At 35.5% G+C, this 23,690-nt stretch overlaps 1 protein-coding gene across 3 annotated transcripts in view; it reads left to right on the forward strand.

Annotated features, from left to right (window-relative positions):
* LOC129249356 (sodium/hydrogen exchanger 9B1) overlaps positions 1–23,690 on the forward strand; it is an 85,724-nt gene that overhangs the window by 42,099 nt on the left and 19,935 nt on the right. For 2 of the 3 annotated variants that reach the window (XM_054889140.1, XM_054889141.1), the window contains 2 exons: positions 8,984–9,358; positions 15,797–15,935. In XM_054889140.1, coding sequence (XP_054745115.1) covers positions 8,996–9,358; positions 15,797–15,935 — 502 coding nt within the window. In that variant the 5' untranslated portion in view covers positions 8,984–8,995. Of the gene's footprint in view, positions 1–8,354; positions 8,699–8,983; positions 9,359–15,796; positions 15,936–23,690 lie in introns of those variants that run through there. The other variant, XM_054889139.1, reaches the window with a different exon arrangement.

Below are 23,690 nucleotides of genomic sequence, written 5' to 3' on the forward strand. Positions count from 1 at the left end.
CGCGCTCTATTGCTTGTCTGTTTGTATGCTGCAGCTGTCTACATAGTTCACAAGTGTCAAATATAATTGACGTACGACGCCATTTCCAAAAACTATAGCATCTTCCTATAGGGTGATTAATTTTGTCCTACCTTACGTTATATGTGAATGTAAAAATTTGTATGTTTGTAGGTTTGCAAGTTAAGATGTTTGTGACTCTATGACGCGACAGCCACTGGACGGCGTTTGCACGAAATTTTGCAGTATATAAATTATGAACTCGAGAGTTGCTATCTCTTAAAAAATTTAATAAAATCAAATTATTAAGTTCTATTAAATATTACAATACAGGTGTCAAATTAAGAAAGGAGAGAGCTTAATTTCAGGAATAATTTTGAAAGTGGTTGCCACTTAGTTGAAAAATTAAGTTCGAGTAGAATCAAAAAAAATATATGAAACATAAAAATATGGATGTCTACGTAAAGAGGTTACCACCCGTTTAAAAATGAATTTCAATTAGTTAAATAATTAGTAATAAATAATAAAAATAATTCAGTGTGGGTGTCAAATGAAAGTCATTTAAGAAAGCTTTCTTTAGAAAACATTTTTGGAGAAGGTTGCCACTCCTTTTTCTCTCTTTTCTGGTATTTGACAAGATTTAATAAATCGCGTTCATACAGATCAACTTCTGTTAATTCAACTTTGCAAGTTCTCTTTTGATGCTCCCGTCGTCTTTACTCTCCTTGCTAGTTTTTAATCTACAGTCCACAACAACATTGAGAAGAACGAGAATACGAAAGGTGTTGACAGAGCACGAGCATGAAAAGTAACGAATTCAACAGCAACATAAGTAGCCCTATATGGACGCAGTCTTATTAATAATCTTTAAGGGGTTACATACGTCCAGCAGCGTCAAAAATGCGCTAAAAGAAAAACTGTATTAGAAGAGATAACAATAGAAATAAATATAAAAAAATGTAACATTGTTTATTAGTACTTAAACTTTATAAACAAATTTATTTTAATTTTTCTTTACATAAATTAGTATATAAAAACGGACGTGATCCAAAGTACAATGAAAATAAAGTTGCTCCACGGTTTGCATCATTTCTCTTTGAAATGTTGAGGAATCTGTAAAAAGTAAAAAAATTCTTCCAAAATAAAGTTTTAGTTTTAGCCTGCTGAGCCGGATTTTTGAATTTATTTTGAATTTTGCAATTTGCGGCATTTTAAAAAAAGTATGCGTTTTACGTCATAAATATCACACATTAATTTTTTTTTTAATTGTTTATAAAAATATCAAAAATCAAATCTATAGAGAAACCACTTTCGAATATCAAAAAAAAGCGCATCAAAAAATATTAAAAACTATATGAGTTATCATGCAGTCCGTGCCGGAAAAATTAGTTGCGAGAAAACCAAGTTTAGAGTTTGAGGTACAGAAGCCCGCGAACCGCTCTCCACCTAGTTAATGGGCTGTAGAAGCTATAATATTGGGAGTTTCTGCATGAAAATTTCACAGTATTTTTTTAAGATACTATACCTACTTTTGAAATATCGAAAAAAATCCATTTTTTGAAAATTCTGAACGTATGTAACCCCTTAAGTGCTTTTAAACAAATATAATTTTAGGCAGCTCCTTTTAGGGCAGCCAACACATGTTTACCTATTTATACCAGTTTCTTAACCTATTCGCCACTTTCTAATGCTTGGCGAATCGAAGCCGCCTTGTGTTCTTATCAAGCCACATTCATCATGGTAGAAGTGACAACTCACTCGAACTCTCTTATACCTGACTATTATGCCAAAGAAGTCTTAACAAAGAAATTAACAATTTATAATGTATGCACCATCTTTGTCTAAGACCCAATATAAGAAAGAAGTATGGAATGAAAGTGTATGGAAATATAATACCATTTGGTAATGGCTGATTTTCGTATAATGAGACCTTCACAGAGCACACCGTTCGTAGTTCTCCTTAATTTTTTTAATATTATCTCAATTTGAAACTGAAATAAAACCAATAAAATTACGAATTTTAAGTTATTAAAAATTGATATTTCAGTTGCAGCTCACACGAGAGAAATGCCAAAATTATTTCTACTTTATTGAATATGTCTTTGTTCTGCCTTACTATGTTTTTATTATGATTCAAACTTTTTACATTTGCATCGTGCGCCACATCTTAATTTCCGCTGTATTAATTTTTTTACTCAACGCTTTCTTTGTTTATTTTTTTTTTTTTCTTTTGTTGCTGCACATTTTTTCACTGAAACCGGTGTGGCATTGCATTTAATTAACAATTTTGTATATCTGTTTGTAAAAATACAAATTTTATTGTTCATTTTGTACGCCAAACCTGATAAAATCCAATTCCATATGTGTGATAAGCTAAGGTATCTCCGTATGTCATACAAAGTAATATACAACCACCTTCAATTTTGTACTACAATTTGAATATTCTACCGGTATAAACCGGAAAAATGCATTCACGAGTATTATGTCCACAATTGGAACGTGTGTATTCCCTGCAGGAAAATCCATCGGTGCTAAACTATTGACCCTCTAATGAGAAAGAAGTATTGATGAGGTTAAGATGCCAACCATCAACTGTTTCAGAGAATTCCATCTTTTCCATGTACTCTATCAATATTTTTTATTTCTTAGACGGCCCATCGGCAAAATTCATTTTAAGCTTAGATAGATGAATATTATGAAATGTGGATGATTCGAGCTGAGGTTCTATTCTGCACAATATTTTGTCCAAACCGAATGATTTTATGAAGACTAGGAGGATTTTATATTGTAGCGGATAAACGTAGCGTCCAAGAGCAGGTATATTGATATTTGGATGAAGTCTGAGTCTTGTGCAGTTAACTTCGTCGTATACAGTGACTTGTGGTCATGCCTGTACGTAGCTTCAGCTTGGTTTTTGGGAGGCTCAGACCTCTTGAGTTAGGTGTTAAAGCTTTTGAGTTAGCCTCTTATTGGTAGGCGCCTCTACCTGGCGTTGTAGTATTAGTTGTGGCCAGCAATTTTTCTATTTTTTTGTGTCGTCTTCTTTTTAAGGTGTTCTTTAAAAGCATGCATTCCCACCGTCAAGAACAACTCACACTCTAATGGTGATTATATTATTGTTTCTATGAGTTTCCTTACTTCCGTCGATATTTTTATGCCCGGGGATGCAGAGGTATTGAATGTGATTCTAGATTACTAGTGGCCACCATAGCCAAATGGGTTGATGCGTGACCACCATTCAGGAGTGCATAGGTTTAAATCTCCGTGCATGAACATCAAATAATAGAAAAAGTTGCGTTTCGGCAAGTAATGGCAAACCTCCGAGTGTATTTCTGCCTTGAAAAATCTCCTCATAAAGCCATTTGCCGTTCGAAGTCGTCTTAAAACTGTAGAACCCTCCATTTGTGGAACAACAACAAGACGCACACCGCAAATTCGAGGAGGAGCTCGGCCAAACACCTAACAGTAGTGTACGCGCCAATTATTTATTAGTTTTTTAGGTCTTTTTACAAAATGTAGAAGTAGGTGACTTCATTTCAATATTATCATTAAAAGTTTTTTTTTGTTCCTAGAAGCTCCTTCTTTAATTTTAGCGAAGAAATATCAACCTGAGGAGGATAAATATGTACTACATGAAAAATGTTGAAGTGCTTCGAGGTCATACTTAAACGACCTTAAACGAGTCATGCAAAAGGAGCACACCCTTTAAGGGGGTGGTAGGGTTTAGCGCTAAAAAAAAAAAACTTTTTTTTGAACTTTTTACAGAAATATGGCTTAAGATACTTTAATAAAATCAGTTGCATGTTATTGTACATCTTTTCAATAAGTTTTTAAAAAATATTAATAATAAAATATTGACAAATAAGCCCATGACAGAGTTTTTTTGGAGATATGTTTTTCGAGAGGTGCGCTGCGGTGCCAATCGGCATTCGTCGTAGAATCATCTGAATTCGAATTTTTCAGTTAAAGTATGACGTAAGGCTCCCCCCCCCCCGCCCATTAATACAATTTTTTTTTCATTTTTGTAGTTTTGGTGGCAAAAAAACGTAAAACGAGCATTTTTGGCGAAAAATTTCGCCATATTTGTAAGTGAAAAACAACCTTAAAAAAATAAAAATAAAAAAAGCAGTGGGGGGGAGGTATTTTTGATTTAGAAAACGTGTGCCAAATTTGAAAAGAATCGGTTGAATAGTTTCGGAGTTGTGATTGGCACCGACTTTTAAGAAGTCGTTTCGGGAAAAACGCGTTTGAAAAAATGACTCTGAAAAATTATCGATGATCCGCATTCGAGGTAGAGTGCCTACAAAGGCTATAACTTTGAGAGTTCTGCTCCGATCCACTTAAAATTTTGACACAACATTCTTGAAATGATTTACTATAAGATGAGTGAAGAAAAAAAATTTCGATTTTGTGACCCTACCCCCCCCTTAATCAAATGTATCCTTCATCTTTCTAGCCGCCTTTAACTCCTTAGGCGGCTTTGCACCTTTTTGCACTACGACATCGAATCAGGTACTTCTCGAATCATTTGCAGCGTCTCAAGACTTCCATTTCTATGCCAACTGAATATTTTGCGGCATTGTGTAAAAACATCCTTTAACTCCCGAGGAAGCGTACAGCCGAAAGGGCAAGGAATTTTTTTAAAATCCGCGAAAAACAATACTGTAGGAAAAACTCAAGTGCTGTGCACGACAACGAATGGAGATTGCCATATCCTGGCCCGCACTTTGTTCCGCAGCAGCAATACATATATACGACCGAACGACCTATACGAAGACGCACTGCGTATTGCTACCTTTTGCACGCGCTCATTTTCTTCGAATTTATTCACCAAGCAGCTGATTGTTTACTCAGTTGGTTCACTCGACAGTGTTGACTGAAAAAATCACGCAATCCGCGAAATGCATTTCTTGCAGAACGACCGCTATAATAAAGCGTGTGAATGAAATTTACGCTTTGTTCAGCTCAATATCGCTTCATAGCTAAATTTGCCAAAGTCTGTAGAAGCTATTATCTGGAAAAAAAAAATAAAATATATTAAAAAAAAAAGAATTTAAATGAAAATAGAACAAAAGAACCAAAATTAGCATATCACAAATAATGGTTATCAAAGAACTACATTCGCCTTGAATCACTCTATGTATTTGCGATGTACTAAATACAAAGGTGGTGCTCGTCTTGTAGTGCTAGTCCGCTCACAGCGAATTTGACAGTACCGTTGTGTGTGTGATGTCACGCTTGTGCAATTTAGTCGTGTTGTGTTCCTGTTAATGATGTACAGTATGCAGAGGTGTGGCAAACATCAGACATCTCACAATTTTGTTTTGAATGACCAAACTTTGTAATCTATCCTCCAACGTGGGTGCTCGCATTTTCACATTTCTCTCACGCAACTGCAACAGTATGACGTCAAGATGGACGGGAATATAAGATCAAAGACGGGATGGGCGGAATCTTATATTCCATCAGTCTTGCTATGTATCCATTTAACTGAGACTTACTATCAGAGTGAAAAGATTTCAAAGGTGAGCTACTTAAAATACCGTTATTTGGCTCTGAGCGAATCTGAAAAAACCAGCTGATGAGTTGACGTCACTTGTGTGCACGAAGTAGTTTGCGAAAAAACTAAGATTGTGTTAGTGATATACGAAAGTAATTAACCATGATACTTCGTTGCCGTCTGAAAGACGACTGATGGGTCGAATGTGTGAAATTATCGTGCAGATTTCGGCTGGTAATAAGATTGTGTTAGTGATATACGAAAAGACATCAACACAGTCTCACTCATGTTGCTTCGTTGCTATCTGAGCAACGACTGCTTGCGCGAGTGAGTGAATAAATGTGAGATGATCGTGCAGAATTCGGCTGCAAAATTCACAAGTGTCGTGACAGTCAAGGATGATAGTTTGTTAGATTTGGCCAATAACTATAGGGGAAAACAAAATTGTGAGGGGAACTTCGGCTGCCATGTCACGAGAGTATTTGCTAGCTGAAATCTGCATGACAATTTCACATGTACCCAAACACTCGTCAAATCTGTCGTTGCTCGGATGGCAACGAAGTGACATTATGTTAAATTATTTCGTATATCACTAACTTATGGATTTAGGAGTAGTTAGAGGCTCGAAAAAATGATGATTTTCACTAATTTCTTTTTGGCTAGTCAATTGCTTTATTTTACAAAAATAAAAACATAGCATTATTACATCATGTTTCGACTTGACTTTAACAAAATTTCAAAAAAAAAAATAAATGTAAATATTATCGCTGTTTTTGTGGAGCCCGTTGCTCTAGAAGTCCCTTGCGGTGATCATCAGAAGTCCTTGGAGATTCATCTAAAATCAATCGAACAAGGGAAATGGGATTTATTAATAGATTTGAAATTGAAATTGAAATTTGAAAAGGTCGACCCAAGGACCACCAGGAGATTTGGTGGCTCCTAAAACACTCAGGCTAAAAAGCCCATTGCATTTAAAACTCTGGAAAGGGGGTAGATAGTCAAGGAGGGAAAGAGAAAAGTGTCAGAGAAAGAGATAGAAAAGAATATAAACAGAGATAGAGATGGTTAGTCCTGTGAGAAAACTTGTAGCCGTGCTCTAGCAAAGAGCACTCACAGAGAAAGTGCTCAGTGCTATCCGCCTCCTCCAAGTACGACAGGCACACTGGGTCCTCAATGATTCCAATGGTGGTCATATGCTGACCCCATGGGTTGTATCCTGTAATGATACCGACCATCAACCGAACGTCTTTCCTTCTAAGTTTTAGTAGAAAGTTTAGCAGTTTTCTGTTCGGACTTGTCACAAAACATTTTGCAGTTCTGCAGCGTTCAAGACCGGACCATCGCTCTTTATGTAGGCTGACTACATAAGCGCTGATCCAATTCATGATTCCTGCGGAACTGATTCCGATTATTAGCTCTGGCCTTTGTGGGGGAACCGCTGATCCACGGTTGGCCAATTCATCGGCAATTATTAATAGATAATCTTGTGTCTGATCTAAGCTTTTTTTTTCAAAATTAACAATATGATGGCCTCAGGAAATATTTTTGAGGCACGAGTTTTTCATGTTTTTCAAAAGCAGTATAAGTTTTATTGAAATCTACTAAGCGGTTTTTAAGTTAGAGTAATCACCAGTTCAAAAAGCATAGTTTTGAGAAAAACGCGTTGAAAGTTTTGCGAACACTCCAGACCGCCGAGCGCCCTTTGTTAATTGTAGAATAACTCGAAAAGTATTCGTGTGATTTCCTTCAAATTTTCACACATTATTTTTAAGATATTATGTTCTAAGGAAATGCAAAAAAAGCCCAATTTTGTGAAAATTCTGACTACCCCTAACCCCTTATTTTTAGTTTTTTCATAAACACACCTCTTGCCACGTCAGCCTATCCGCTGATTTTGCCAAATTCGTTGAAAGCTGGCTAACGGTCGTCATTGGCCACACCATGAAAAAACTTTTCACCAAGGGTGACAGTCAAAGTTCTCCTCACAATTTTCCTTTTCACCATAGCTAAATAGCAAGCCTGGAAATCTAACATCCTTGCTTACTAATTAGATGAGTTGTTAGCGGATAGTAGCAAACGTCTCATCTCCCTTCTGCGAAACATATACATATTTCGGAAATTTTTTTATCTTATTATAATTTTTCCTTAATTATACAAACCCGCTAATATTTCCTTTTATTTTGTTACTACTAAATTAATTTGTATCAGTAGGGTATCAAATTTTTCGGATTCTACCATCAGCCATGATTCAATGGCAAACGGCTGTAGTCTTGTTAATTATTGTCTCTGCAAATTCCTGCATATGTACATGTGTATGTGTATTAACATTTATAAATTGCAAATTGTGTGGTATCAAATTTTTTATCACTTATACAACGCCCGAAAATAATTTATTAACAAAATCAACTTTAAGCTAAATTTACATAACATTAAGTTGAAAATGCCCGGCAAAGGTAAATACAACGTTAATGGGTCGCCAGAACATTACCCACGTGACATTGTTTATCCGACCGAACACCACAAATAAAACAAAATTAAAAAAGTACCAACGAAAAATAAAGACACAATAAAAACAAAACGCGAAGCGACGAAGAAAAGACAAAACAAAATAATTGAAAAAAAAGACAATTAAAATAAATAAAATTAATTGCAAGATCGTTAAAGCAGAATGTCGAAATAAAGCGAAAGACGCGTCTTCATAGAGACGGGTCGGATGAGAGGGAATGGCTGAGTACGAGGAAGAGAGGGATTAAACGAGAGTTAGAGAAAGTCAGAGAGAGACAGCGAACAGCGAGTTAGAGCGTGCGTATAAAGATCCAGTGTCAGAACGTCAAAGGCGCTAATTTCGTGGGGACAGTGGTCAACAGAAATCAGATCAGATCAGAGCAGATAAGCAGCGAAAAACTAACTGCTACTCGTTACTGTGACATATACAAATTAAAGCTAATTAAGCGTTAGCTTATTTTTCTGTCAACCAACTCGTTTCGATATCAAAAAAGAGTGCTAATAGCTTGATAACACTTCACATTAGTAATTTCCAGCGTAAATGCGAAGTTACGTTCAGATGTTAGGCATATTGGATATGACATTTAGCTATTATACTGTGAAGGCAACGGATCATAAAATCAATCAACACTAGGCGAACACCGTCTATCTGCGTACAAGTTATTGGCAGCTATGCGTTCGGACATTTATCACATTGTAAGTGAACATTTGGCGGCTACAAATTGCGGGTGTAGCAAATCATAAAAACATAGTGAAACTAAAACAAAAATAAGTTAAAATAAAATGAAAAAATAAAAATTAAATAAAAAAAATTTAATAAAAATAAACAGTATTTGTGCGCATACGAATTGGGGATTCACGCGCTAGACCGCTGAAATTAACATATTTTTGTCTGATTTAAAATTTCAATAGCGTTAAATTAAAAAGAAGAATACAAGTGTTAAATATTATTTTAAATTGTGCTTGTTTGGTGTCTTGCAGAGTCCTAAAAGCATGAATGAACGCGCCGAAACGGTGCCAGATGTCGTCGCCAATGGCCAGGCAAATGGCACAGTTGTCTCATCTGCAAGCGATGGGAGTGCAGGCATTCCCACACTCATCAACAGCACTGACAACAACAATTCACCCATATCAGTGGCGGTACCAGTGGTGCCCAATGCAGAGATTTCAGTGGTCAACACAACGCCCATGCTAAACAATCACTTTGGCAGTGGCACCTACAAGAATACCATTGTCATCGATAGCCAGCCGAAACGGAAAGTTAGCATTGTCTCTGATCCGGCAAGTGAAGCTCGCAACATAGGCGCATACGATAATCCAGCATTCGAACAAAATCCACATCGGAAAATATCACAGGTGAGCAAATTTTTTTATTTTTTAATTATTTGAATTTTTTTGCGAACGAACTCAATCGAACTGGTCCGGTGAAGCAATAGTGACTAAATTTTATTAATCACACGGTGGGATTCCTTCGATAGTGTAGTGAAAAGATTTATATTGGCAATAAAACTCAGCAACGCAATGTTAGGTCAACACAGCTGTCGACACATACTGTGGGCGGCAAAAGAAAGTATATATGAGATATCGATAGTTTTGATTATTTATTTAGTTATTTTGTAAATTCAAATTTTATAAAAATATAGTAAATACTATAGCAAAATTTCAAACATTTACTCAGAATTTGTAAAACCTCGGCAAATTTTCATCCAAATTGGAACTTTTACTCAAAATTTATAAAAATTCGGCACATTTTTATCCAAATTTACAACTTTTCCGACAAAATTTCATCAAAATTTCAAACTGTTGCTCAAAATTTGTAAAAATTCGGCAAATTTTCATCGAAATTTCAAACTTTTACTCAAAATTTCTAAAAATTCGGCAAAATTTCAAACTTTTCTCCAAATTTGTGAATAGACGGCAAATTTTCACCTAAATTTCAAACTTGTAATATACTTAAAATTTGTAAATATTCGGCAAATTTTCATTGAAATTTCAAACTTTTTAACTCAAAATTTCTAAAAATTCGGCAAAATTTCAAACTTTTACTCCAAATTTGTAAATATTCGGCAAATTTTCACCGAAATTTCGAACTTTTACTCAAAGTTTCTAAAAATTCGGCAAATTTCCTTCCAACTTTAAAACTTTTAATCAAAATTAAAAAAAATTCGACAAAATCTCATCAAAATTTAAAACTTTTACTCAAAATTTATAAAAGTTCGGCAAATTTTCACCGAAATTTCGAACTTTTACTCAAAGTTTCTAAAAATTCGGCAAATTTCCTTCCAACTTTAAAACTTTTAATCAAAATTAAAAAAAATTCGACAAAATCTCATCAAAATTTAAAACTTTTACTCAAAATTTATAAAAGTTCGGCAAATTTACATACAAATTTCAAACTTTTACTCAAAATTTGTAAATATTCGGCAAACTTTCATCGAAATTTCAATGTTTTACTCAAAATTTCTAAAAATTCGGCAAAATTTCAAACTTTTCTCCAAATTTGTAAATAGGCGGCAAATTTTCATCTAAATTTCAAACTTGTACTTAAAATTTGTAAATATTCGGCAAATTTTCATCGAAATTTCAAACTTTTTAACTCAAAATTTCTAAAAATTCGGCAAAATTTCAAACTTTTACTCCAAATTTGTAAATATTCGGCAAATTTTGGAACTTTTACTCAAAGTTTCTAAAAATTCGGCGAATTTCCTTCCAACTTTAAAACTTTTAATCAAAATTAAAAAAAAATCGACAAAATTTCATTAAAATTTAAAACTTTTACTCAAAATTAAAAAAATTCGAAAAAATTTCATCAAAATTTAGAATTTTTACTCAGAATTTTTAGAAAAACTTTATGTACACAGTTGCATAGATCATTGGATTTTGATATAATAAAGTGCAAGTTTCAAGTACCTAGTTCAAAAATTTGTTGATTTTTCCAAAATTTTTCTGCTGAAGATGTTGAGTGTTTTCTTCCATAAAAAAATGCGGAGTAGGCGTCAAATTGAGGAAACGCACAAGACCACGACCGAAAAAAAAATCTCAAAAATCAGTGTGCCAAAATTCAATGATTTATATGCAGTCTTATATAGGGTTTTTCAATAAGGGCGGGTACATGTTGCTGTGTGGCACGTAGCGCCGTCCTGCTGGAACCACATGTCATCTAGGTCCATATGGTTTAATAATAATAATATGGTTTAAAATGAATAATAAACAAAAGATTTGACAGATGTCACCAAAATAAAGTGGCTGCCCGCGCCAATTGAAATAATTCTAAGGTAAAACTTTGAAATTTTGATGCAACCAGAAAAAAACTTCTGCGTAAAAACTTTGAAAGTTTAATGAAATTTTGCCGAATAAAAAAAAGGAGTTGAAATTACAAAATTTTGATGCATACCCAAAAAAAAAATCCTCAGTAAAAACTCTGAGAAAATTTGCCGAATTGTACGCAAAGTGTAAAATTTTGCTTTATATGGCTTTTGTTGTAGTATTAATAATATTTTTATAAAAAAAATAATTCAAATTACAAAATAAATTATTAAGTAGTCAAAACTCCACAATATGTGGTGTACACATTCTTTTGACGTTGACTGTATGTATTTAATAAATGTTCCGGTCTTGCGTTCGATCGAGCAATGGAGACAATTTGATTAGCGGCTATGGTTTTTCAGTGGGTTGTAAATCAATTCGTGTACATTGTAAATCTAAACTTTGCCATATGAATTATTGAGCGTTTATTGCTTTATTACCAATTCGTAAAATATTTTATGTACACCCAAGGCCTTCGGTATGGAATTAGATGCGTGTATGTAGTGCGTACACTGCGTTAAATAACTATAATAGTGGAATTTATTGACAAATTTTGACAACTTATTGTTTACTTATTTAATTATAATATATTTTATATGAAAATATAGTTTATTTCCTCACAAAAACCTTATCAATCCGAGTTTCAAATTTTGTGGAAATTAAAAACAAAAAAATTAAAAATATTCATCCAAATTTCACACTTTTCAATCTGAATTCTTAGAGAAATTTTGGGTCTGCACGTTTCAAGAAACTCGAAAATTTAGTTGATTTACGAAACTTTTTTATTTTGTAAAAAATAAATTAAAAATCTTACAAATTTTTTGTAAAAGAAATTATTAAAATTTGCCAACAAGTTCCTCTGCTATAGTTGACATACACGAGTTTGTCGAAGTTATAATATTTAGTTCAAAATTTCAAGGCACTTTCCTTTAATTTTTTCTGGTAATACTCCAAATTTAATTTAATTAAATTTAAATTTTATGCGGCCTAGAGTTTAAAATAAAAATTATAAAAAAATCACCAAACAGATTTCTTCATCTAAAATTGCAGCCGAGCTTAAGAAAAGCTTTGAGACCAATGCTAACTCCAGAACAGTGTAAATTCTTTATTGTATTTTGATAATTCATTTGCACGAATTCTTTTGGAGTAAAAATTTGGAATGAATTTGAGGCAGAGACTTCCAAAGGCAAAAGTGGAAAGTCTGACTATTTTAGTTTTTATAGAGAATGCCAATTTTTAAGGCCGCACCGAACATTTTTAAGTGGCAAAGTAATAAACAGACGATAATTTCTTTAAAATCCCCTATTTTTATTAATAAAAAATCAAAAAAAAAGTACGAAAGTTTCAATCACAGTAATCTCAGTTAATAACATTTACTCGTACTTGTTTGTAAGAATAAAAACAACTTATTTTTACATGTGTGCATTTAGTAATTATTTAGTACTCACATGTAGCTGAACAATTTTCTATTCTACTGCATAAATAGAAAAAAAAAAACAAAAAATAACTTATCAGCATTTCCACCTTGCAAGCTGCACCGTCTATCAGTACACTAATAGAGCTGACCTACAGCACTAAACAATTTGCTTACTAGTCACACTCGATGGGGAAGCAGATATGTAGATATTCTGAAGCAATCTTTTTTAATAGGAAATGCATGCTTGGATATCAGTTTTCAAACATTTTACATTCGCTTGCCAAAAGATTGTCATTAAAATAACTGCCCAATTTGCTATTTAATGCAAAAAAAAATTTTTTGTTAATAGTATTACTGATATTTTTTTAATATTATTGGTCGCATCTCCTTGCGTACACCCTCTGTATGTATATACCGTTTGCTACCTCAGCTGGTTAGTACCTCTACCTTTCTCTTATTTAGCATATTGCCTATCCACTGAGTGCGAATATTATGAGTACCTCTGCTAACTGCCTCTGTCTCCTTATGTTCCCTCTACAATACCTACATAATGAGGCATACAGTAAGTCAAAAATGTATTGGCGCACTGGAAAAAAAGTTATCAGTGCTATAACTTTTCTTCTAATGAAAGTATAAAAAAATATAAAACGGCACATTTTTTATGTTAGCTTATGCTTTTGGCGTCGTAACAGTGAACTCCCGTTATTTTCACTCGTGCTTTTTACTTATTCGTACGTTTTAAGAATTGCATACGGTCACAATCACTTTTGATCGCAATTTCAACGGACATGGGCCGTGGTGCTGAAATTTCCCTAGAACTACGTCAATTAATGATAAAACTGTATTTAGAAAAAAATCCTATCGCGAAGTTGGCAAACTTGTCGATAAATCATGGTCCAGCTTTCGAAAAGTCGTTATGCATTATTGCAATACTGGCAATTGGAATTGTGGTTTCCACAGTGGCACAAAATCCAAAAACTTCCAAAATTGTGCGAGACCCTGCAAAATTCATTTGAAATCAATTTTAACCCCAAACTGTTCGGAATACCCTATATAAGGCTGGGTATCATGGCCGGGTTCCTCGGCGCAAACCCTTCATTTTGAACAGTATTTAAATAAGTCTAACGCTTTTTGGAACACCACCATATTTAGTGATGAATCAAAATTCAATTTATTTGGATTAGATGGAGCACAAAAGATTTGGCGAAAGCCAAGTAAAGGGCTTCAAGAGAACAACCTACTCAAAACAGTTCATAGATGAGACAATGGATAAGCATGTGTGTCGCAACATTTTTAAAGAAAATTTAAGTCCAAGTGCCGAAAAACTGGTCGTTAATGGGACAACTTGGCAATTTCAACAAGATAATGACCCAAAACATTCATCTTATCTTGTGCAGGAGTGGTTGATATACCATTGCAAACAGCTTAAACACCCCCCAATCGCCTGACTTAAATCCTATTGAGCATCTGTGGCATCTTCTGGAACGAAAGATACGATCTCACAACATAACGTCAAATGATTCTCTAAAAGAGGCAATAATTGCTGAATGGAGTAAAATAACACCTTCCGAAACTTCAAATCTGGTAAATAGTATGAAGACACATTTGCAGGCCGTTATTCAGTCTAAAGGAGGAAACACAAAGTATTAGCGCGTTACAGCTACAATGGAGCAAGCTGATTCTGCTACCTGTGCCAATACTTTTACTTGAATGTGTGCCTTATTTTACCTTTTAAGGTTGAGCTTGTAAACCTAAGTCGAAATTAATTTCTTTTGTTCAGATACGTAATAAATAAATACATTTAGAAAATACCGTTTTCTATTTTTTTATACTTTCATTAGTACATTAGGAGGCACCTCTTCAACTACTCCGACGAAATCCAGGACAAACAAATTGAAAAGTTTGGACCGGACAGTATTTAGACAGACAATTAACGACATTCATCGAGAGACACTTACCACCTTCTTAAGTTCCCGACCCACGAATGCCCTAATCAGGGTCCAACCACCACTCACAGCAGATGAAAAGCTCCAGCTACCCCGAGAGACCCGCATAAGCTTGCGCAATTACGTTCTGGATATTGTAGCAGGTTAAATGCCTACCTATCCAGAATTGACTAAACATATGTTCAGCATGTAAAGGCACACCGGGCGATACTAACGATCTTTTCATATGCCCCATCAAACCTACTCGCCTAACATCCCTCTCCCTCTGGACGCAACCTGCCGAAACAGCACGTTTTCTGGGACTACCGTTAGATGAGTTAGACGAGGGCGACCGGTAATATACATTGCACTGACATGGTTGAATATGCTGCTATAACAACAACATAAACAACCAAGCACATGGAATTATACACACACATACATACTTTCTTTCAACGGCGTCTTCCGCATAAAAACGCAAAAAAAATTTCATTTGGAGGCTTTATATTAATTTGTGTTTTCACGATTTAACACACGGACTTCGTTTTCATTAGTTTGTTTAGTTTAAATCTCACAAATCATAATATTACCAAGTCATTTAATGAATTTTCTCAAACTTGGAATTTCTCCTCCATTTATTTGTTTTGTTCGGCGCCTTCAGTATTCAATTTGCCTTAACTTTTCTATACTGTCTCAAAGCACATAGGCTCTGTTGATCGACCAGCCCTATAGGCATGTTGACATGAATACAGCTGGGATCATTTTCTTGATGTTATTGTCTATTACCCTTTCTATCATTTTTAATGTACATAAATGTCATTTACGGTAAGGTCTACTTGGTTCGAGTCGTTGTCTGATATTTTGTATCTGACCTTTTCTAGGGATAGGGTAGGGATTTGGTATTAATTTTAAGATTTTCTGAGTTTTGTGAAATTTTTTATATTATTGCGATGAGTTTTTGTCAACGTTGGAGTGTTTTTTGGGGCTGTCGGCCCTTAGAAAGCAATGTATGCTCGAGAAGCCTGTGAGAAAAATCTGCTCATTTATTGCGACCACTTTTATTATTTTTTCAAGATCGTTTTAATAGTTTTTCTTACAATATTTACCACAATTAAGTCTCATTTGTATATGCTGCCAATATTTCAGACATCTACACATTCACATACGGAAATTGGACCTACTCGAAGAAAGAGTATTTTAGTGAATTCAACAGCCAATACAACAACATTACCTGTTCCACTTGGACATGACAATGAATCAGATCGGGGATCTTTACATAGTTATGGTATGTTTACGCTTAGAATGATTTCAAATTTTTTGCACTAAAATATTTGTGTTTTCCCAATAAGGCATTTGCCCCTTTAAATTTATGTAATTAGGCTCATAAATACGAAATTATCATTCGCCTTTTTTAACCCATTTTACTCGTGATTTAATTTCACTTAAAAATATTAGCATTTGCAAAAATTATTCAGCAAAACTCACTTATCACAGTAGAGATCAGTGATCGGTGAACTCCAGTAAATTCATTTATTAATGTGTTGGTGTCAGTGAGGGCCGCGTCTGCTTTAACAGTTGTCAAATTACGAGCTTACACGAAAAATACTCGCAGAATCATTAAAATTTAAAAAAAGTGTCTACTGAACTCAATTGTTTAATAAGCCACATGTGCATTGTTTTTGTTGCCGGGAGTGAAGTTGCGAATAATTTATAATTTATTTTTTGGTTTTTGTTATTTTGCGGTGTGCACGGATGCCAACAGTGATATTTTGCATAAAGGGGACTACATCAATCATTATTATGATAATGAATTATTTTGTCGTACTTGTATTAAGGACTTAAATCATGAGTTTTGATAATCAAATAAAATGATTGATTTTAAGTAAAAAATATTTTTATGAAATGCTTTTTGCTGAACCTTTGCATGGGTTTTATTTTTTGTATGAGGTGAAGAGGTGCGAAAAGTTTTTGTAAGGTGTAAAAGGTGCAAAAGTTGTATTGCATCTCAGCATATCTTAATTTTTTTTTTACATTTTTGCAAAAAGCATCGAAATTATTCTGGATATGCAGTTACAGTGGTACTACTGTAATTCCGTGTGGCACACAATCATTTGCTTGCCAAAGGTTTTCGAAGACTTAAGGAAAACCAATCGCCGAAAACGAATCATTCTTCACCAAGCCAACGCGAACTCTCACTCTCTCGGCTCATACAAGCGTAATGGGCAATGGGTTATTGGGTAATCTGCCTTACAGCCTTGATTTGGCACCTAATGATTTATTTTTGATACCCGAACATCACAAATAAAATGCGAGGTCAACGTTTTTCAACGTCTGAAGAAGCTGTTTGCGCTTTTAAACAGCTCGTTATGGAGGTATCCACTTCAGAGTGACAAAAGTGATGTGAAAACTGATTCAAGTGATCGCAGAAGTATATTGAATTCCAAGGAGAATAATTAGAAAAACAATAAAGGCAACCCTCAAGGCAAATATATATCTTTTGCAGTAATTAAGCCTTACTACGATCACTCCGACCGATAGTAATTACAATGCTGAAGAGCGTGGAGGAGAGACGTTGTTATCCCTATGAGGATGATATTATTAAAGAATATTTATTGATTATTAAAGAAAACTTTCCACGAAGAAAAGAAACTACGCGGTATGGAGAGCGATCGAATGGAGTATCAATGGCAAAAAATCGGGAGTTAGTCATAGTGAAACGGATCTTATGTTTTTTTTTTCACAAGAGTACACAAGCTTCCCTCGCTAAGTCTACCTGTGATAGCAAAAACCACGCGTGAGCCTGTGAAATTGTCAGCAACCACCTCAGGTGAATTGTAATTTTGATTTAAAAAAAAAATAAATAATTGGCGCGTACACTTCTGTTAGGTGTTTGGCCGAGCTCCTCCTCCTATTTGTGGTGTGCGTCTTGATGTTGTTCCACAAATGGAGGGACCTACAGTTTCAAGCCGACTCCGAACGGCAGATATTTTTATGAGGAGCTTTTTCATGGCAGAAATACACTCGGAGGTTTGCCATTGCCTGCCGAGGGGCGACCGCTATTAGAAAAATGTTTTTATTAATTTTGCTTTCACCGAGATTCGAACCAACGACCTCTCTGTGAATTCCGAATGGTAATCACGCACCAACCCATTCGGCTACGGCGGCCACCTAATTTTGATTTAAGGGTCCACTAAAACTTGCAGAAGCTATCCAAAACAGGCAATGTCTGCTTTAGAGTTCGAGGGGGGCAAAATTTGTACGGAGGTATGGGAGTCAAGAAATTTAGTGAAGAAAGTGCATATTTAAGGAAAATCTTTTGAATACGATCAATTCTATCAATAGCAAATTTATGATGAGGTCTCCAGATGAATACAGCATATTCCAACTTTGGGCGAAAAAAAGATGCATAGAGTAATTGCAGAGTGTAGGTATCTGTGAAATTATGTTTGATTGAAAAAGTATTATAGAAGACCGGCATATCCTGTGCGTTTCCGCAGCACAGAATGCTGGACTTGTGAAAAGTCGATGTTGAAAAACTGGAATGACTATAGATTCTGAAGCTTGACTTAAAGCCTAAGCGTCTGAGACTACTTTCATTATCAAATTCAGTTTTTTTTTTCATGAAAAAGTTACCACTCAGTACTTCTAGGCACATGAGATTAGACACATATACAGGGCCCGCCATCTGTCGTTACGGATTTGAACTAGGTATTATTTGAAGAATGGTAACACTTAGCTGGCATCTGATTTGACAGAAAATTAGTTTTATTCTTCCGCTTAACGAAAATGGTTGTGTATACGCTCAAAGAACGCTGGGAAATATTGCGACATTACTTTGAAAATCATGGTAATGTTGCAGAATATGTACGAAAATTACGTACGGCAATGGGAAGAAGAAAAGCACCGAATGAAGCGTATGTGCGTTACTTTGCGAAAAAAGTAAGAGAAACTGGGTTGCTTATTGACACACCAACGCGTGACCGACCAAAAACCGTGCGTACACCCGAAAATTTTGCTGCTGTGGCCGAGAGTGTTCGTGAATCACCAGGAACATCAGTTCACCGTAGTTCACCGCCGTTCTCAACAATTAGACATGTCATAGCTGCCATACAGCCGCATACAATCGAAAATGTGTTGAAAAATTGGACCGATCGTATGGGATGGTGCATGGCTAGCCGAGGCAGCCATATGAATGAAGTTGTGTTCCACCAATAACCGGAAGGATTGTACTTCAAAATAAAAAAAACAGTTTGGAAAAATATTGAGTAGTTTCTTTTTTATAGCATTTCCGTAAAGTTATATGGCGGACCCTATACAATGACCCTTCAGAGAATGGTTTTAACTCAATGTGTGCGTCCGGGTACCGGGCAATGGTAATTTATGGAAAGACGCACATCAGACATCTGTGAAGCCCGAAAAATGACGTGACCTTATGAAATTGAGAACGCCATGAGGTCAGCTTGACCTGCTGCTGCAATTAAATTTTACTCGTGGTGTCTCTTCTAGGGCAAAAGTGCAAGTGTTATAAGAAGTTACAGATCGAAGAATGAGTGGTTAAACCACAGCCAACATTTCAAGCACCTTCTCCCATATTGCGCGCCATATCTGAGTAGATCGTGTTGGGGTTCTCTATCAAAACAGGCAAACTATGTCTTACATTGCTGATCTAAGTATGAGATAAGTAAATAGTTCGAGGGTTGGCCAAAAGTTGCAGCTTTGTGCCGCTCACTACAGTCAAGTGAATGTCTGCCTTCTTAATGCACTCCAAAAAGCAATTCATGGCATTAAGGATTGCGTCAACCTAAAGAGAAAATATGTACAGGCCAAGCCATTTTCTGTCGACTTAGGCTCCAGATTCAATCTTACAACCATCAGTAAAGAAGCAAAAATGATGAAACCTCACCTAGATTTTAGGAGTAAGTTGACACTGAACCTCATATAAGTTTATTTACTCATCGAGGCTAACGTATGTAGGTGTATTGTGGAGCATTAAAAAAAATTACTTACGTAGGTGTACACCCTGGACAGAGTCACTTTCAAGGAGATACATAGTTATGTATCAAGTAAAGAGCTTAAGAGTGTTCGAGCGAAAAGTGCTCCAAAGGGGGTTTGCCCCATAAGGTGCAACGACGAGTTGCTGAACTTATACCGAGGAGAGAATGTCGTTAAACACATTAAATCCCAAAGAATTCGATGGTTAGTGCACACTGTGCGTATGGAGGACAGCCGCCCTCAAAAATTCTTTTTAATAACAAACTCTCTAACGAACCGGGTCCAAGAACGTCCAAGGTTAACCTGGCTTGATCAAGCCATAGCCGACCAGAAAAAGCTACGAGTTAGGAGCTGGAAGTATATTGCTATGAACCATGCTGGTTGGAAGAGGATTGTGGAAGCTAATGCTCTCACTGAGCTGTAATCGCTACTTGATGATGATAATGATTAAGTAAAGATTTATTGTCATAATTAAATTTTCCGTAAAAAACACTATAAAACTGCTTCTGTTAATTATTTGTTTTAAATATTCCACATTGGTGCTTGATAGGTAGAAAATCTCAAGCCAATTTTGGTAGTTTAGCTAAAAGTCATTGATGCGGTACCAGCTGGTGTTTGCAGCGAAAGAGGAAAGTCTCTTCTACGTTGAAAAAACCAGGTAAAGAAGGACTTGGCTTCCATAGTGCCCCACTGGCGGCGATTAGTAGGAGAAAGAAACGAAACGTTTTTAAAATTAATCAATTTAAGAAAAAAATATTGTTTTCATTTAAAAGTTAAATAAAATGCCTAAAAGGTGTAATTTAAAAAAAAATTTGTTTTCATTTAAAAGTTAAATAAAATGCCTAAAAATTTTAAATATCGTTTTTCATTTCTTTTATTGTAAAAAAAATTCCGGAAAATACTCTAAATTTTACATCTCTAGACCACCGGGACGCCTTAAGCATCACCAGATATAAATCTTCAACTGATCCACCAGTGCGCAGATCACACAGCTTTGCTATACTTTATTGCTTATTTATAAATTCTTTCAATATTTTAGGAGAGATTTAGGCGCCAAACTCTCAGCTTACCCCCCCCGGTTGTGTGTAAACATTTTCACTTAAATGTATAATTTTTTCCAATTTTATCCACTAAATAGTGCCGGCGATTATTCATTTCTTATGTGCATATCTTCTTTGTTTTTATTTTTCTCTGTGTTGTTATTGTTAGTATTTAAATAATTAATGATTGCTTGTAAAATCCATAACTATACCCGACGCATGGGAGCAGCCTTAACACAGTTCGTGATATTATTACGGCTACAGCGATAAGCACGTGATTTACGCTATCTATATTTTTTGATATATTTCATTGCAAATAATCAAGCAAGATTATCAATTATACAAACATATATATGTTTATATGTATACATACAATTTCTTTGCAATTTTTTGCAAATAACCCTGCAGGGAAAACTTAAACTATAAAAAAAAAGTTCTGATTCACCACTAATAGGCACTATTTCACCAATTACGGGCCACTTCATTGCTACCCAGTGGAAATGAGTGGCTTGCAATCATACGGAGCGGATAATCTGCTTGATTATCACTGGTTCCCAGATAAGTCAGCAAGAGCTTACTTGAGCTATCGAAACCAGATAAAAAGATATTGAATACTCAGCTCCCAATAAATAACAACTATTGTGTAGTCAAAAACAAGACTACGCCACTACAGCGACACTCACGACGCCTGATATGACGCTCACGACGATATCAGGCGGGAACAAGTCGATACTAACAAATTTGATATTGCTCCAAAAAGTGGATCAATGGAGTCTCCATCGATAACATAAAATCTCCATAAGTCAAAAGTAGAGGATTTTGGACGCAGGAACCAATTGTGGTCAAAAGATACAAACGCGGCACAAATAGAACCGGGCTATAGCATGAAGCTAGCTCCAAAAACGGTGGATCCAGACGTGGGTGAATAGAACTGCCCCCTTCATGGAGCTCCCGTCCTGTGCTCTCCCGAAGTGATGCAGAAAGTCAAGGGTTTTCCAATAACAGGTGCTATTTAAATATATAAAAGGCTATCGAGAGATGATTCACGATTTTTTACGGTCGATGGTATTGATCTGGACAACGTTATTTTCAACAAGACGGCGCTACGTGCTACACAAGCAACGAAACCATTGATCTTCAACGGGAAAAGTTTCCGGATCGTGTTATCTCTCGAAGAGATGATCACAATTGGCCAACGAAATCTTGTGATTTAACACCTTGTGACTTTTTTCCTTGGAGCCACGCGAAGTCTACGCCAACAGCCCAGGGTCGATTCAAGACCTCAAAGATGGAATTCGTGAGGCTATCGAGGACATAGGGCAGCCACTTTGCAGTAGGCTATGGGAAATTTCATGAAAAGGATATTGACTTGTAAGCGTGGTCGTGGTGGTCATTTGCCTGATGTTATTTTCCACTATTAACGGCATACCTTCCTCTTTATAATGAAATAAACATTCGATCATTTGTATTAAAAAAATAACATTTTTCTTTGAATATCAAAATAACACCTCTTATTAGTTAACCCTTTAGTTCCGGGAAGGGAGTCTCCTCAGAAGAGGAGGAGGAATTTATTTAGTGGCCACACGACTCAACGCAGTAGACGACGGACACTGTAAATTCAAAGATATTTTGAACCCTACCTCATCCACCACAAAAAAAAAAATATGGGGACATCGGCATCAGAGCCATCTATAGTATTAATTTCTCTGCTTTCCTTAAAACTACATTATTAACGAAATTATTACTGCATTCAAATAATGATGAGCGGAAGATAATTTACGGTATCTAAAACATCACCTTGTAAAAATTCTCAGTTTCTTACGTAAACTTGCATAAAAAGAGGAGGTACTAGGTGGCACAAAATTAATGACCCTATCGGAAGACTTATATTTTTTGCAAATGTCGTCGTATGTCAATCATATTTGACACTTGTGAACTAAATAGCTACACGACGCACCCCACAAATAAGAGAAGGAGCCCGGCCAAACACCCAATTATTAATTTATTTTTTATAAAAATATTCAAAATCATTTGTTTAAGTGATTATAAAACATTTTTAAGTAAAAAAGCTATTCAAAAACAAAATTGGGTGACTTTTAGTTTTTTAGTTAGATTAGTTTGTTATCATATCAAGACGGGCGCCAATTTTCCTACAGGGATGCAACCTAGCGCTCGGTACGGCTATTTATTTATTGATGTTTCAGCACATCGATAGCAAAGGTTGTCGACAAGGCTACTGATAGTTCGATGTGATGCTTTATATGCTGGTGTGTCGTGTTTACTTCTTGCGCACTTCAACATCTTGCGCTGCCAACCTGTCTGCGCCATCCGCCGGAAATGTAGGCAAGTGGTATTTTCTCGGTTATTGGCTTTGGGTGAAAATTTGAATAAACATTGCACACAATTTGTGTGTGTTTTTGTTTGCTCGCCTTGTTTTTGTTTGTTTTTTTGCTAATTATTCTCTGTCGATTAAGATCGGCGCGTGTATTTGCCTAGAAATTCACATGACAAGCATATGACTAATTTAATGTTTTAATTTAGTTAAATATTTATTCATTATCTGAATTGTGTCAACATGAGCGCAGCTACGTAAATCTTGGGCGGTGTTTAAATTTTTTCCATAAACACTAACTCACGTTAAAATTTATTATTATTACTATTAGTTGATGTAGCGCATTTAATTAAGTGAATGTAGAACTCACTGGAAAACAGGGAGTTCCCATATTGTACTAATATTAACCGATCAAAGCCAGAGCGAGTGAAAACTGATGTTTGTGCACTTGAGTTTAATTTAAAGATATTAATGCCGCGTGGAAGTATTCAACCATATTTCAAGAGTAAATCTACGAACTATAAATCTATAGTAGAAATTTATTTCGGCCGCCGTAGCCCAATGGATTGGTATCGTGACTGCCATTCGGTCGTGCTCGGGCTCGAAACTCCGAGTATGAAACACCAAAAAATGGAATATTTTCTAACAGCGGTGGCTTATCGGCAAGAAATGATGA

Source organism: Anastrepha obliqua, chromosome 5 (assembly GCF_027943255.1).
Source record: "Anastrepha obliqua isolate idAnaObli1 chromosome 5, idAnaObli1_1.0, whole genome shotgun sequence".
NCBI lineage: Eukaryota > Metazoa > Arthropoda > Insecta > Diptera > Tephritidae > Anastrepha > Anastrepha obliqua.